Source organism: Epinephelus lanceolatus, chromosome 10 (assembly GCF_041903045.1).
Source record: "Epinephelus lanceolatus isolate andai-2023 chromosome 10, ASM4190304v1, whole genome shotgun sequence".
Classification (NCBI taxonomy): Eukaryota; Metazoa; Chordata; class Actinopteri; order Perciformes; family Serranidae; genus Epinephelus; species Epinephelus lanceolatus.
Window position 1 is genome coordinate 10,820,267 of NC_135743.1, and position 16,911 is coordinate 10,837,177.

The following is a 16,911-nucleotide window of genomic DNA, read 5'->3' on the forward strand; positions in this document are numbered from 1 at the left end:
TTGCATGTTTTTACACATCCCCCATTAAATTTAAAATTATTTATGATCATTTCAGTTTTGAGTAATTAAGGCACGAGACCACCTGTGGATAGGCTATATAAGCTGTGTTAATGCTGCGTTCTTCAGTTGGCAGTTACCACCATCTTATCAACTGTGCAGTAAAGCCGATGAACACCAGTTAATTTCATCTCTGTCTTTATTTATCATTCTTCAGGTGGGTAAATCATTTTTCTTTTAACATTCTCGTAGTTGTCAGTCATGTGTTTTCTGTTTAGTGTGCTGTTTTGTGTTGTAGAGATGTGAATTTTTATTTTTTACTGGCGGTTGCACTAGCCCAGGCGGAGATGGGTCGGCATCAGTTTGCCATGTGCTGGTGCGTTTGACACGGGGCACCTGTCAGGACATGCGGGGGGAGATTGGATGTGGCTGTTGCCTTACTTCAATGCTGAATTTATGTGTGTGCGATTTAGTTTATCTTATCTTATCTTAATTTTTGAGTGTTTGGTAGGTTTTTTTTCGTGTTTTTCTGCATTTAATCATAACGGTTTTGTAATCTTTTTAGCTAGCAGTTGTCAGTTTGTTTTATAAACGGTTCGAACACGGACGGTTGGGCCGAACAGTCGATTAGCAGCGCTGCTGTATAATGTTGCCAGGCAACCGCGCAACTTGGATGTTACATCAGTTGTAAATAAAGGGGATAAATGAGGGGAAATATATTGTTAACAGTGCTGTCTGATTAAACGTAGGGAATAAGACAACTGTTTTATACTGAGATTGATAATAAGTGTACATAGTAAAATGATATAGAAGGAATATGTAAATACCTTGTAAAAGTGATAATTTTAATAGCCTTTGTTTTGTATTGTAATTGTAATTTTATATTGTTGTTTAAATTGTTAAGTGAATTGTTGAATTGAGTCAGCAGTTGTCACCATCTAATCAACTGTGCAGTAAAGCTGATGAAGACCAGTTAATTTCATCTGTCTTTATTTATCATTCTTCAGGATGAAACAATTTTTTCTAAAATATTCCACCCCTTTGAGTGACCACTCTATGGGTCTAACACCTGCTCTCTAATTTTTCAGATTTCTTTTTGATAAAATGAGGTTTGAATGCAGCTTCACTATGAAATCTAAAATCTATTTATTAAACATTTATGAGAAACATATTATTGTGTAATGTGGCAGTTTTTGTCTTCTTTCTCTGACCTTTGATTCTTGAGCTGATGACTGACAACTTGTTGACCAGATCAGTCCTGTTCATGTCCATGAAAACCTCCTTGGTCACCTTCACAGACTGCTGGCCACAAGTCTGGAGCATCAGATTCACCAGTGTGACTGCACTGCCTGCCCGCAGTAGTCGGCTCAATGAGATGTGTGGAAGGCCCTTCTGGAATTGTGTGAACCGCAGCAACCACTTCAATTTCTCAAGCTCCTCATAACTCAAATCTTTCAGTGTTTCCAAAAGAATCTGTTTCACAGCTGCCTGAAAAATTTAAAGGATACGTTAAGCAAATGTGTCATTTCTGAACTGGCATAATTAAACATCTATTTCTTTGCATTTCATCAGTGTCAGTATTTTTAGACATAGATCTTATAACATATTATATTTCTTCTGCATGATCACTCAAGACAATGATACAGTTGGTAATATTTGTTCTATTGACTATGTTTCCCTCTTTTTCTTTACAAACACAAAGTGTTTTATGTCTAGTCATTTTTTCAGCAGCATCAAACATCATCTCCAGTAGTGGAGCAGCAGAGCATTCATTCTGTCATTACATCAGTGGTGGATAACATTATTACTAGAGAACTCGATCTCAGAGGGTAATTTTAGTATTTCCCAACCTAGATCCTGTTTCCCATTTTTTGTGTCTAAGTGACTGATGGGGACAACAACTCGTCCAGTACTGAGAGAGAACTGTGCAGCTGGCAGCGGTGAAACAGGCTGCAATGTAATCCCTATGGGCACTGGAACATCATCAATCACCTTCCACTTAAAGTGTTTGGTTTTGCCACAGACATGCTCAGATTGTTATCATAGGTGTCTGACACCATTATGGAGAGGAACCCTACAGAGGTTGACCTCTTTGTTTAACACTAATATTCTTTCTGTTTAACCAGAAACATCCCTGAAATCATCTTCACCAAACACACCGGGCTCTAATGGATGTAAAGCTACTATGACATCACCCACTGCTTTGTAGACTGCTGTTTTGAGGCATTGAGTTTGGCATTTCAGGCATCGCCAAATTGTTTTTTTTTTTGGAGTCAGAAGTGGCCATATTCAGAGGGTGGGACTGTGGAAAAGCAAGGGATGGATCTGACCTACAGACCACAGCAACACATTGCAGACAACCTGTCACTCAAGCCACCCCATCATTAAATATGTGTAACTTTAAGCTTAAATAAAATGTAAACAGGTGAGTTTAAAAAAAAATCATCCCCCGCACAGTTGTCATGAATGTTGAAATTAGCTACAAAGACCAGAGCTGTTTTTTGTGTCAGGCTGTAAACATGTTTATTTCTGTTGGCTTCATTTCTCAGCCCTGGAGGTTGCTTGTGAAAATTTTTGCATCTAACTGGATGAATTAAGAGTTTATTTCAACCAAACCAGAGTTTGTGATTTTTGGAACAGTGGAGAGACAAACCACGATGGGTTTTGTGAGAGTTACTTTGTTTCTCTTGTCAGACACTTATAATAACAATCAGAGCCTGTCAGTGGCAAAAACAAGCACTTATAGTGGATGTAAATCGACAGTGTTCATTACATTGCAGCCGGTTTTGCCACTGTTGGCTGCAGCAGTCTCACTCAATACTGGGAAAATAGGGTCCAGGTCAGAAAACACAGTTAAGTTATCCTTCAACACAGTGAGAACCATCCAATTTAAAACCTTTGGTTTGATTTGCATCATCATTTATGATGTTCAGGATGAGGATGGTTTTCAACCTGCATCTACTGAATGAAAGCTGTGATGTGTAAAGTCAGACTCACTCTCTTCAACACTGCAGGTTGATGTTCATCCACTGAGTGTTTCTCTGCAGAGAAAAGACATTTAAAATGACTCAGAGGATTAAACTCTAATCTAACATAGAAAGTATAATCAACTTTAAAAAGGCTCAGTTACCTCAAAAGTAGATATAACAAATTCACAATATCATAAACACTTTCACAGTCTAAAGCAATCCAACACAAAAGTCCTGCAACAATTACTAAACTCATTAAACTTAAAACATTCTGTGTGACTGTTATTGATTTAATTATGATTCAACTGATGATTTATTGATCCCTACTGTGTTTTTTATTCACATTTGTGATGATAGAGTTTGTACACAAGCAGATTTACCTTTTTTAAATTATGAATCATAAAATGTATTTATTAGACATTTATGAGACACATGAGATTATGTGACAGTTTTTGTCTTACCTTTGAGTTCTGAGCTGGGCTTTGACAACCTCTGCATCAGATCAGTCCTGTTCATTTTCTTTACAGCCTCCCTGGTTAACTGCACAGACTGTTGGCTGTAGGTCTGCAACATCACATCCACTATTTCTTCTCTGTCTGTGGTGTAACTCAACTCTGGTGAGATGTTTGGGAGGTTCTTTTGAGAGACAGTCAGCTTCAGGGACCACTTAAATTTCTTGAACTCCTTGTCACTCAAACCATTCAGAGTTTCCAAAAGCAGCTGTTTAACAGCTGCCATTGTTGCTACCTGAAATAATCAATACATTTATAGGACATATATTTAATCCACTGGGACAATTACAAATGTGTTTGCACCACATCAATGTTAATGGAGATGTGACTGTTACTGGCAGATCACATAAGGTAGTGATCCATTTGGTGACTGCTGCTATATTAAGTGCAGTTGGTTCAGTTGTTTTTTTATAGATTGGTATGTTTGTGCATATCTGTGTTTTAGTATATTTTGATTTTTTTTTTTTTTTTTTTGAGGAACCAAACTACAAATCAAAAGATGATTCCCTTTTCCTTCTTCCTTTTAATTCTTATGAACTGGTTAATTGTTTTTCTTTTAAGTTACAGGCTGCAGCTCTTTTCACAAAAACTGAAATGAGTCACAGTGGCTCAAAAAATTATTTTCATTATCTTATGAATTTATTTTGTTTTATGCTTCAGAAAAAAATAATGGTTTAAAGTAAAATAAATAGATGTTTCTGGTGGATAAAGTTCTCTTTACTGTTGATGAAAAAAGTTGTTGAAAATGTTCATGCTGACATTTCCTCATCTCATCCTCAGTGGTAAAAACATCATATCATTACTGTTGCATAAAATTACTGCTAAAAAGCTTGACCTGAATGCAGCTTCAGTTCTGTGAAAAATAAATAAGTCCAACTGATCCTTACTTTGGATCATATCATTTAAAATGTTCAAGATGATGGTAATTTTTAACCTGCATTTGTTGAATGAAAGCTGTTTTGTATGAAGTCAGACCAATGTGACATTACTCACTTTCTGGATCAGTGCAGGTCGGTGTTCATCTGAGTGTCGCTCTGAGGAGATAAGTGGTAAAAGTCATCAGTGACTGATCAAACATCTGACAGTAAATTTGTTTTCAGGCCATTCTGCTTTGTAAAAATTTCAAATAGGCAAAATTACACAGTCAACAGTCATTTTGCCTCCTCTCCCAAAATATTTTTCATATTTCACATTAGTCATAAAACATATTTTCTACGAAGAGAGTGATTCTTAGTTTCTCTACATCATAAATCTTAACATTTATGAATATTTATTAAGCTTAATATTTCTAATTTAAAGAGAAGAAAACATGGTTTATAAACTTAAGACACGTGTTTTCTTCATTTTCTTACTTTTGGGTCGTTTGCTGCTGTCTAACAACCTCCACACCAGATCAGTCCTCTTCATCTTCTTTAAAACCTCCTGTGTTGTCTCCACAGACTGTTGGCCGTCAGTTAGCACCATTAAAAACACTGTGTTCTGTCTGTCTTCTATCTCCAGCAGTATCAGTGTCATGTCTGAGAGGCGTCTGTAGAGGTCAGTCTGACTCAGGAGGACGTCCCTGAACTCCTCAAGCTCCCTGTCACTCAAACCAGCCAGTGTTTCCAAAAGCAGCTCTATGACAGACGTCATCGCTTCCACCTGGTAAATTCAAAGGAAATGTTCATGAGGTAAAAAGTGCAATTTGTCAGCTGGGATGATTACAGATTCTGTTCACATCTCATCAATGTCTGTGTTTTAGAAATGTGGATGAGGTAAGAGTACATCAGTTATATCACACAAAGTAATGATACAACTGATCACATAATGTCAGACAGAAGTGTCATTACTCACCTTCTGGATCAATGCAGGCCAATGTTCATCCACACAGTGTTTCTCTGAGGACAAAGGAAATATGAATGAATGATTGATTTAACATAAGGCTTTATAATCAGACACTGTTGGACTGTTATAATTCTAATATCAAGGATTTATATTAGAACTGGTTAAATGAACAAAAAAATCAACCTTAACAGTAACATCATAAAAATCAATGACGGTTTCACCTGACGTCTTCTTTGCTGTTAAACTCTGTGTTAAAGGTTCATACTCTGAAATGTAAATTAAAGTAACTGCAGTGTTTAGAGGAAACATTATTTTTAGATTGTGACAAATATATATTTTTTTTATATTTAATTTGTTTTTTTTAAGTCTTAAGTTTTTTATAGGACACATACCTCCCTCTGTGGTTCTCACACCAAAAGCTTCAGCCGATGATCCTGCAGCTGCAACACATTTAATGACAACTGTAATCATAATAATAAAGACACTGTGTGAAGCCTTTATGTGTTCTTGTCCTGAGTGGAATACTCAGTCCTCCGGAGAACAAAAAGTCTTTAATATTTCAGTTTCAGGTGTGTGGACTGAAGGCAGGAGGAAGCCATGGTTACAGAGATGACAGAGGGAATCAATGAGAAAACACTGTGATAATCTGCCTGACACAGATTGCCTGTCTGTCTCCACAGTGGAGTGTAGTATAAGTCAAATCAAAGCTTTACACAGAGAAATCAAAGAGACAACATTTGTCCAATTCCCAACAGGCTAAATAAATTACAAGACTGATTCTAGAGGCTAAGCCAACGCTTTAAGCCACTAACATGTTCTGCCACGGAAGAATTAATTGACACACCACTTTATCTGTTGAATGAATTAAAGTCCAAACGATCTTTGCAGTTGAACACCATTTATTCCACATCCATTGATCTCCAAACCAGACGATTACCTTCAAAACAGGTTACAACTCATGTCTACAGACTGCAGCAACAAGCTGCCTCAGTGTGTGTGTGACCAGGTGAGTGCTAAACAAGTGAGTGATTGAGTGTGTGGTCAAAAACTGTTTCAACTTCCGGGTAGCACCTGAACCCACACAGTTTGATTCCTACTTATACTACCGAGCGCTAATTGGCTCCTACACTGATAATGAGATCAACATATACAAAATTAATGGATCAAACAGAACAAACACGATCATGTGGCCCAGTCACAGAGAATGTTTTCAAAGAAAAGATGTTGAGAAACTTTTGAAATCCAAAACATTCACCTCTGAGGTAATCTTTGTCTCATTTTACATTTAGTTTTTATGTTGTAAGCACAAGTAAATTCAGTTTGTTAAATGAGTCACTTCATTCATTTCACAGAGTGAGAAGCATATTCCCATATTATTAAAATAACAGACACCTAACTCTGTGAAGCTGATATTCAGTTTGTAGTTGAGACTGTGTTTCAGAGGTGTTGTTTCAGCTCTTTGGTTGTTCTGGGGTCATGACAGGCCTACGTGTTGTTACTGCATTGCTTTGACTATAAGCTGCTGATTTTGTAACAATACATATTTATTTATTATTACATATAAAGTTACAGTTGTCCTCTTTATCTTACCTTTGTGTCCTGAGCTGGTCTCTGACAGCCTCTGCACCAGATCAGTCCTGTTCATGTCCATCAAAACCTCCTTGGTCACCTCCACAGACTGTTGACCGCATCTCTCCAACATTACATCCACCAGTTGGTTTACACAGTCAATCCACTGCTGTTGTCTCGATGAGATGTTTGAAAAGCTCAGTTCACTCCCTGGGATGAGTTTAAGGCTCCTCTGGAAGAACATGAACTGCAGCAGCCATTTAAATTTCTCTAACTCCTCGTAACTCAAATCACTGAGTGTTTCCAAAAGCAGCTCTTTAACAGCCCTCATTGTTGCCACCTGGAAAATTACAAGTATATGTTCATAGTGAAAATATGTTTAGTAGATTTATCTTTTTACACCTGATCATTGTCATTATCATTATTATTTAATATTATTTTAGACACTTAATTGTTTGAAGATGTATTTTTCTACAATACCACCTGAGCTACTAATACAACATACGTTAATTCTCTGTTCATTAGAGCAGAAGATGATTCCTGTGTCCTTCTACACTTTAATATCTGTAACCTGATTGATGTTCATTCAATTTTATTTCCAGGCTGTCATAAACTAAAATAAGCCACCTGATCTGAATATCAGATGTTGTTGATGAAGTCAGAGAAACAGGTGGCAGCACAATAAAGACATTTTCTTATCTTCGTGTTGAGCATGTTGAACTGTTTAAAACACAATGAATTAATGATAGGAATATTAATGAACAGAAATTGATCATAGCTTCAGTTCTCTGAGAAACATCCAGTTTGGTTTAATTTATCATCATTAATGCTGATATGACTTTAAACCTGCATCTTATTTAATAAAAGCTGTATTCTGCGTGGTCACACAGATATGACATCGCTTACTTTATGTATCAGCGCAGACAGGCATTCATCCATAGAGTGTTTTTCTGAGGAATAAGAAAGAAAGTAAAAACAGGGAATTCACATCAGACAATACTGCTTTGTAAAAAACAAAAGAAAACACAATAAAAAAATGTCAGCACAGAATTACACTCGAACCTCAACAGATCAACAGATATTTTTACCCGCTTTCCTGAAATATTTTTTCATACTTCACAAGTCATAAAATACATCTTATACATTAGATTATGTGACTTTTAAAATTATTATTCATAATGTGAAGAGAAGAAAACATATTTATAAACTAATGAGATGCGTGTTTAGAATTTGTTTTATGATTTTAAGATGTTTTTGTCTTACTTTTGGGTGCTGAGCTGCTGTGTGACAACCTCTGCACCAGATCAGTCCTCTTCATCTTCTCTAAAACCTCTATGGTTGTCTTCACAGACTGTTGGCCGTCATTCTGCACCATTAAAAACACTGTGTCCTGCATGTCTGCTGTCCTTAGCTGCCTCCGATAGAAACGTCTGTGGAGGTGACTCTGACTCAGGACCGTCTTGAACTCCCTGAGCTCCCCGTCACTCAAACCAGCCAGTGTTTCCAAAAGCAGCTCTATGACAGACGCTATCGTCTCCACCTGGTAAATTCAGAGGAAATGTTCATGAGGTAAAAGTGCAATATGTCAGCTGGGATGTGTAAAAAAAATTCTGTTCACATCTCATCAGTGTCCTGTTTTATAAATAAGGATGTGGTCAGAGTACATTGGTAATATATCACACAAAGTAATGGTCAAACACCAGTTTTATTTTTTATTTATTACAACATCAAGCTGCAAACTGCTGTATATATGTATATATGTATATATATGTAAATCTAACACAAATTATTAACATTATTGGTATATAATATTCATGCTGAAGACCTCATGTGTTCATTATGCAGCTTAATCAGTTCAATTCTGTGAGAAATAATAAAATTAAAATAAAAGCTGCACTGTGTAAAGTCAGAGTGATGTGACATTACTCACCCTCTGGATCAGTAAAGGCCGCTGTTTCTCTGAGGAGAAAATAAGTAGAAAAAGACCTATTAACTTTAACATCAGGCTTAATAAACATTTATGATCCAAATGATTTAATCCTAAAGTGACACTTAAACCTTTTTAACAGTGACATAATAATATGTCAAGTCAATACATCGAGTCAAAGTTTATTACAGCCCAATGTAGGCATGCCTCAAAGGGCCGTACAAACAATAACTTAAATTAAATTTCGATTTTATATCTAAAGTCCAACGTCATAAAACATGATTTGCCTCAGAGAGCTTTACAACATATGACATTCCTCTGTCCTTGAACCATCACAGCAGATAGTGAAATATCCCTCTCCCTAAAAAAAAACTTTTAACGGGGAGAAAAAATGGTAGAAAACTCAGGAAGAGCAACAGTTGCAGCGATATACTGCTTTCAAGGTATAAAGTCATATATAAGCTGACGGTTGTCAAACTGTGTACATTTGCTTATCTACAATATAAAATAAAATTCAACTGGACGTTGAATCTCCCCTTTATTTTAGTTATGTTCTAAGGGGAGACTTTTTACACATACTTCCATTAACACAATGGTTTCAAGTTTCAATTATAGTAATAAAACCTTTGTTTAACCAACCAGAACCCTTCTGTTTTTATTCCATTAAGAGTCACTCTGACTGATAACAAGACAAATTCTTTCTTTTGTTGATTGGTTTTACATGTACATGTATTTGTTATTTCCATGTACACAAACTTAAAATATATGTTCCTATTTTTACATTTTTAAAAATAAAATGTAAAAACAATTACAACATTACAACATTATAATATCATAAAAAAAATAGAAAAAAAAATGACTAAAATGACTGATATGATTTGGAGATGACGTGAAGCTAATTTGACACATTTCATCTTTAGAGAAAATTCATTGCAAGATGCTATAAAACTTCTACTTTGAATCATCAAAGTGTAAATGACTGAGATTCATCAAAAACAGAATTTATATCTTGAATTATGAAGGAAAAGAACTGAAGAATTTGTAAAGGTGATCTCTAAAGTTCAGCTGTGTGTTGCACTCATTATAGTGTTTTTAACTGCATGTGGGTCAAGAAAGAGAATTCCCAACACAATTATCTTCAAGATGGGAAGAGCTGTTGGTATCTCCAGGAAATGTGCTTCTTTTGTTGCTCGCCCCCTCTTGTGTCAGATCGTGCAAAGTTCAGGATTATGTCACCTTGACTATTGTTCTGTGGTCTGGGCATCTGCTGCTACAGGTGAGCTCAGAAAGCTGCAGATTGCCCAAAATAAGGCTGCACAGTTGGTGTTGAGTTGCTCATCCAGATCAAAAATTAACCACATGCATGATTCCCTCTCATGGCTGACGGTAGAAAACAGGTTAGCAGTGAACACAGCTGTATTGTTTAAGTCAGTCTTGATCAGTAGAACACCTGATTTTATATTTGAACAAATTGTTTTTCGAAATGCTGTGCACAATCTAGAGGGTCCAGAAACGGTCAGCTGGTACTGCCTCGCCCAAGAACAAATGCTTTATCACGATCTTTTATTTATAGAGCAATAACTCTCTGGAATAATCTGTATCACCATCTCTGTTGTACAGAAAATAAACAGGTATTTAAAAAGAAACTTAAATCTCACTTAAGATTGTAAATGTTGACTTGGCTATATGTAGAGTGTTCAGTGTTTTCACAGAAAATGAATTGTTAGATTTATGAAAATTATTAAATGTTGCATGTTATAATTAAGATTTATCATTAGGTATATTATAATTGTATTTAAATGTAAAATGAATGTGGTCTTTTGTTGATGATATGATATGATATGATTGATTGTTGTTGTCTATTTTGTTTGTTTTTGTGGACCTCAGGAAAACTAGTTTGTCACTATGGTACCAGCTAATGGGGATCCCTAATAAACTAAAACTAAACCTTTTACTTGCAATAAACTTTAGTAAGCACAGAACGTTTTGATCTCTTAGCCCTTTATCAGGTTCAGTAACTTACTGAATCTCATAAAGGTCTGAGGCCATTGTGTCAGCCACTTGCTTGCTTTTTTCAGTTGCGTTACTCTTTTCATACGCTGAGCTGAACTGTCAGTCAGAGTGATTCTACTCACCAACAGGCTCCACCGACTTCGCCACCAGTTCATCATGTTGTATCAGCCAATAAACAGGCAATGAGGGCCGATAAGGGCCAACGGTGTGGGACACAAAACAAAAACTAGGGCAACAGACTTTTGACATTAATCAATGGATGACCATTGGTTTGGTGTGTCAGGGGCCCTTACTGTCAGATTCTGGGTTTCTAGATAATCTGATCAGTGACTGATTACAAGCAGATTACAAATCATTAATTGAGAAGACATCATACTACCTCTGCACCCACCTTCTGCCATGGTATCTACACCTGTTGCTCCGGCTGAAGGTTTCCCAGCTGAAACAAAAGAAGGGAAAATGAAAGCTTCTTTAAGATGGACCCAACACAACCACTTTTTTCAAATGCCCTGATTGGTTGTCAGGTTAAAAAAAGACTTAAAAAGTAAAGGACTGGTGACAATCTGTTATTTTCTAACTGTCAAGTGACCAAAATGAAAAGAGCAAAACCAACGATGTGCCTGTCTCTCTCAATACTTTTCAGCTTCCCCAGCTGGTCTGTGGCTCTCAGCCCGAGCCCATTTGTTCCTATGGAAATGTAAATCAAATACATAGTTTCATCTTTTTTTCAAAAAGGCAAAAGAATTCCTCAAACAGCTGTGCACTGTAATTTGTTTTACCATCCTTAGTGAAACAGAATAATGGATAATTGTCAGCTGCAAATTTGGTGCAGTAGTGAGTCAAATTAAATAAGACTGAGCTGCAAATGTGCAAAATCTGTCCTGTGTCTTTTATTTTTAGTTGTAATGTCTTATGCTTTATTTTTAAGTATATTACATTGTATTTGATTGACATTTCTTTCTTTTATGCTTCAATTATATGTTTTTCTACATTCGTTCAGTATGTTGCACATTCTTGTGCTGTTGTTATGTTGTCATGGACTGGATAATACACCTACCGTCTGCCATTGTATTTTTATTAATTGCTGCTGCTGAGGATCAAGGAGCTGTAAAACAATAAATACATTTAAAAACTTTACATAAGATAAAGACTTCAGAACAATGTTCAGTATTGTTCTTAGACAATATGCATACCTCTGTTGTTTCATATACATCTCAATGATAAATAACATGGTGTCTCTCTTTAATGATCAGAGTAGGGCTGCAACTAATTATCATTTTCATTGTTGATTCATCTGTCCATTATTTTCTCTATTAATTCATTAGTTGTTTGGTCTATAAAATGTCACAAAATGGTGAAAATGAGATACTCAGTTTCCATTTCACATTTAAGAAGCTTTTTCCTTTAGAAAAATACTCAAAACCAGTTAATCGATAATCAGATTAGTTGGCAACTAATTTAATGGATGACAACTAATCAATTAACTGATTAATTGTTGCAGCTCTAGATCAGAGCGCCAAGAATGCAAGACAAAATAAATAGAACAGAAATAACAACAGATATACAACAATATAAGGCTCAGTTAAAGGTATAATACGCAGGAATTGTCAGTTACTCTTTGAAACAGTATCACCACTGAAAGTGAAGGCCAACCCCAGAGTCACTCTTGTTCACTATCTTTGCGTTTTAATGGTGCTGTGTCCACGAGCAAAAAAAAAGTAGACTATCAAAATAGTTGCGTAGTTTTGTAATAAAAAGTACATTTCCCACACATGAACAATAGCAGGTATGGGTCCCAGACATTATTTGATTTACTGAGCAGACTAAACTACACAGGGTAACGTTACCCCAGCAGCCCTATCTTTAACTGAAGTAAACGTAGAAATACCACACTGAAGAAACTGTTACTCTTACAAGTAAAAGTATTGCATTCAAAATCTTTCTCCAGTGAAAGTACATGAGTATTAGCATTAAAATATACTTGAAGTACCAAAACTAAAAGTAGTCCTACTCACTATGAAGAACGGGCCATTTCAGAATAATGTAAATTAAATTCCTTGATTATAATCACTGATACATGAATGTGTAATTCACTTTAATGTTGCAGCAGGTAAGGATGGAGCTAATGCTAACATTATGTACTGCTGGGTCAATTAATTCATAATAATATATCATAATTCTTTAACGTTAGTTGATTCTTTTTAGTCTGAATATGCAACATAACTTGTAACTAATGCTGTCAAGTTTATTGTAGCAGAGTAAAAACGAACATTGGCTTTAAAAAATATAGTGGATTATAAGTATTAACTAGCATAACTTGTAAATACTCAAGTAAAATTACTTTAAATAACGTTACAGTGGCCTAACATGGGTGTGTCTGTGTGTGTAAACTCTGTCTCTCGTTGAACGTCGCCTTTGCTGTTTCTTATATTCTAGTTTCTGTTTTAATAAACTGTCTTGTCAAAGCACTTTAGCAACTTCAGCTAGCAACCTGTTGTTCACATACTGATGTTAGAAAAGTGTTAGTTACTGTACCGTTAGCTTAGTTAACCGTTTTTACACACTAATGGAGCTCAACAGGAAGTTAAAACCATGAAAGTGAAAGTAAGAGTTAAAGTAAGTTTTACAAACCGTTTTAAAACAGCTCGTAGCTTCAGCTGTCAGAGATAAAGTCCGTCCAGTTGTTATGACAGCGGTAAATCATGTCTGGTTGAGTTGACAGGACTTGGGGTCGAAGTGTCGCCCGTTGGAGAGCCGTTTCCCCCAATAGAATGTCTCTGCAGACCTGTAGACTGCAGATTCAGACCCGCAGTTCTGGACCCGCAGTTCTAGACCCCTTGTTTTTCGCGACAGTGTCCCCTACTGGACGGCTGTATAACTGCAACTAAATCACCACTGTTTGAAACAAGTTACACTTTTAATGCTTTATTACAATATACAATTTTAAAATTTTATTACACCCGAATAAAAATACCAAGATTTAATTGCTAATTTATGCTTGGGTGCTGTTCTGCATTATTATTGTTTGCTCGTTGTTTTGTATGGTTTGATCCAACTATTTTAGTTCTTTATTTCTTAATATTCATCAGACTGCTCTGACTGGCACGCCAAAAACTTGCACTGCATTGATCAAACACGCTACACCATATAATAGGAAATGTCTGGTCTTGGGTGTTTGTTGTGGGAATTTGAAACAAAGGCTGTGAAATACTGAAATGGTTTGAAATGTTTTATTGTGTGATTGTGTGCTGTGGTTACATCACACATCAGGGAGATCTGCAGAGAAAAAAAAAGAAATCAAACATATCACAATACTGAAAACAGAAACACTTAAAAAAAAATTAAATACCTATCACAGTCTACACTGAAATACTGAAGATTCTGGAGCATAGCAAATACATTATTATATCGACATATTAACAACATTACCTACAATTTGAATAGTGCCCCTTCCTTGTTGTGCATTTCTCTAGTTGGGGCAAGGTTTTCCCTTTATGGATTGTTATGTGCACCTTAAATAGATAGTGCCTAATTAGTCAAAGTTAATATTTTTCAACCGTTTTACACACATAAACAAGGCCAAAACCCAATAATAGACAAAAATACAATTCTGATCTTCTGCGCCGGATGAGCTTAATTTCTGTCCACAAAATCTCTAAATATAGGCTATGCTATAGAGTAATATCAATGTAGTGATATAAACACACGTGATATATATTATGAATAATAAAGGAAAAACGTGTGTGTAGGTGTATTACATGACATACATGAATACAAAATTAACTTTTAGCATAAAGTACACTAATTGCCAATATGTAAACAGTTTCAAGCTTGTATGAAAACGTAAGCCTATACATGTTTTTCTCATATCATCCATTTCATTGCTTTAATTATTTATTCATGTTTAATTTAAAGCATATGCTGAACTTCGTCATTGCGCTTCGGTTTCATGAAACAAAATGTGCAGGTGAAACAGTTTATTGCTAACAAGCTAAATTATTACCTACTACTTTAACCCATATTTGATGTGCCTTTCAGACTATCGTGGTAAAGACAGTCATATCATTTTAAACGTATCACAGTAAAACAACAATTTCGCTGTCTAATTCAAGTCAACAAAATAGTTTGATGACATTAAACAAATAATGTGATTCACATTCAATACACTCGGATCGTTGTCGTCCATATTCAATAGTTGTAATAGTATGTTGGTGTAACAGATGTAGCTAGGGACTGACACTGGGACTGGTTTTCAGCATTTATTTTGGTCTGCAGAAGACACAAAGCACATAATTTGCCCTCTGTTCCACTGTCTGCACCTCAGCTCCCTCAGCAATGCGAAACAGCACTGTCTGAGCTCATTTGTCTTTTAACAATATGTATAAATGTAATAAAATTACATTTAAATATGTAATTAATATAACATACAAACTGCTTATTAAATTATTTGCAAAGTCATACCAAACACTGCTGAAAAACATAAATTTCAACATGAATTATATTAACAAATCACCACAAAACATTTAACACAGTATATTCATGAAACAAACAGTGACACCTGGTGGACAGAGTAAAAAGGCACTCATAGAGGGGGAACTAAACAGAAACAACGGAAAATACAACATAAATCAAACAAAAACATACCTGCAGAAGTCACAAAGCACATAATTTGCCCTCTGTTCCACTGTCTGCACCTCAGCTCCTAAACAACAGGCGCTCGATGCGGCGTCTATGTATATATGTCTATGGGTAACACAACTGCAGAGACACGCGACAAGAAGGAGCAGAAGAAGAAGAAAGTCCAGGACGTCAACAACACACAGGTGACGGGCATGTACTCATAGACATATACACATAGACGCCGCATCGACTGCCTGAGCGCGTCCTCGCCGGTCGCCATCTTGGATGGGTCTCGCTTCGCCTCCACAGTGCATTCACTTCTATTGAGGAAGGAGCTGTATGCACAAGTAAAATAGAATAACTCGCTGAATTTTCAACTGATTTTCACGCGGTTTGGTTTGTTACAAACGGCACACATATAGTTATGATACAGGATGCTTTCGTACATTAAAAATGCGGGATTTCATACATTTTATTCACCTCAACCCCAGAGTGGGATGGATATATATATATATATATATATACATATATACACACACAGTCAGGTCCATAATTATTTGGACAATGATACAGTTGTCGTCATTTTGGCTCTGTACACCACCACAATGGGTTTTAAATGAAACAATCAATACCTGCTTAAAGTGCAGACTCTCAGCTTTCATTTAAGGCTTTTTTCAAAAATGTAGTATGAACCGTGTAGGAATTACAACCATTTCTTCAAACAGTCCCCCGACTTTAAGGGCTCATAAGTATTTGGACAAACTAACATAATCATTAATTAAACAGTCAGTTTTAATACTTGGTTGCAAATCCTTTACAGTCAATGACTGCCTGAAGTGTTGGACCCATAGACATCATCAGATGCTGGGTTTCTTCCCTGGTGATGCTCTGCCAGCCCTTTACTGCAGCCGTCTGCACTTCCTGCTTGTGTTTTGGGTGTTTTGGGTGTTATACAGTTATCTCCCACTCTGGGGTTGAGGTGAATAAAAGAACTGTGTTGTGATCTAAATAACATGCTGTTGCTATCTGCAGAAAGTATTAAAGCATGAAATCCCGCATTTTTAATGTACGAAAGCATCCTGTATCATAACTACATGTGTGCCGTTTGTAACAAACCAAACCGCGTGAAAATCAGTTGAAAATTCAGTGAGTTATTCTATTTTACTTGTGCGTACAGCTCCTTCCTCAATAGAAGTGAATGCACTGTGGAGGCGAAGCGAGACCCATCCAAGATGGCGGCTGGCGAGGACGTCGGCTCCAATAGGCAGTGGCAGTCAATGCGGCGTCTATGTATATATGTCTATGCATGTACTGACATCTGTGGCAGTGAAACCATTATCTTGTTAGCTTCAGCTTTGTCATGGGCCCCTTATGATACTGCTACACAACTGTATGATCTTAACCTTCATGTTTTTTTTAAAAAAAACATAAAAAACTCAGCATTTTTAATTGTAGAGGCTCTTTGTAGTTAGCTACCAGT

At 36.2% G+C, this 16,911-nt stretch overlaps 1 protein-coding gene across 7 annotated transcripts in view; it reads right to left on the reverse strand.

Annotated features, from left to right (window-relative positions):
* LOC144464477 (uncharacterized) overlaps window positions 1-13,620 on the reverse strand; it is a 31,795-nt gene extending 18,175 nt beyond the window's left edge. For 3 of the 7 annotated variants that reach the window (XM_078171492.1, XM_078171493.1, XM_078171491.1), the window contains exons 1-15: window positions 13,443-13,620; window positions 11,869-11,916; window positions 11,191-11,250; window positions 8,802-8,830; window positions 8,135-8,411; window positions 7,778-7,821; window positions 6,893-7,211; window positions 5,695-5,742; window positions 5,524-5,568; window positions 5,312-5,355; window positions 4,831-5,119; window positions 4,472-4,512; window positions 3,428-3,713; window positions 2,995-3,038; window positions 1,209-1,485 (exon numbers count right to left, since the gene is read on the reverse strand). In XM_078171492.1, the coding sequence (XP_078027618.1) occupies window positions 1,209-1,485; window positions 2,995-3,038; window positions 3,428-3,713; window positions 4,472-4,512; window positions 4,831-5,119; window positions 5,312-5,355; window positions 5,524-5,568; window positions 5,695-5,742; window positions 6,893-7,211; window positions 7,778-7,821; window positions 8,135-8,411; window positions 8,802-8,830; window positions 11,191-11,250; window positions 11,869-11,878 (1,813 nt within the window). In that variant the 5' untranslated portion in view covers window positions 11,879-11,916; window positions 13,443-13,620. The remainder of the gene's footprint in view (window positions 1-1,208; window positions 1,486-2,994; window positions 3,039-3,427; window positions 3,714-4,471; window positions 4,513-4,830; window positions 5,120-5,311; window positions 5,356-5,523; window positions 5,569-5,694; window positions 5,743-6,892; window positions 7,212-7,777; window positions 7,822-8,134; window positions 8,412-8,801; window positions 8,831-11,190; window positions 11,251-11,868; window positions 11,917-13,442) is intronic. The other 4 variants (XM_078171494.1, XM_078171497.1, XM_078171496.1 and 1 more) reach the window with 4 other exon arrangements.
* Between the last annotated feature and the right edge of the window lie 3,291 nt (window positions 13,621-16,911).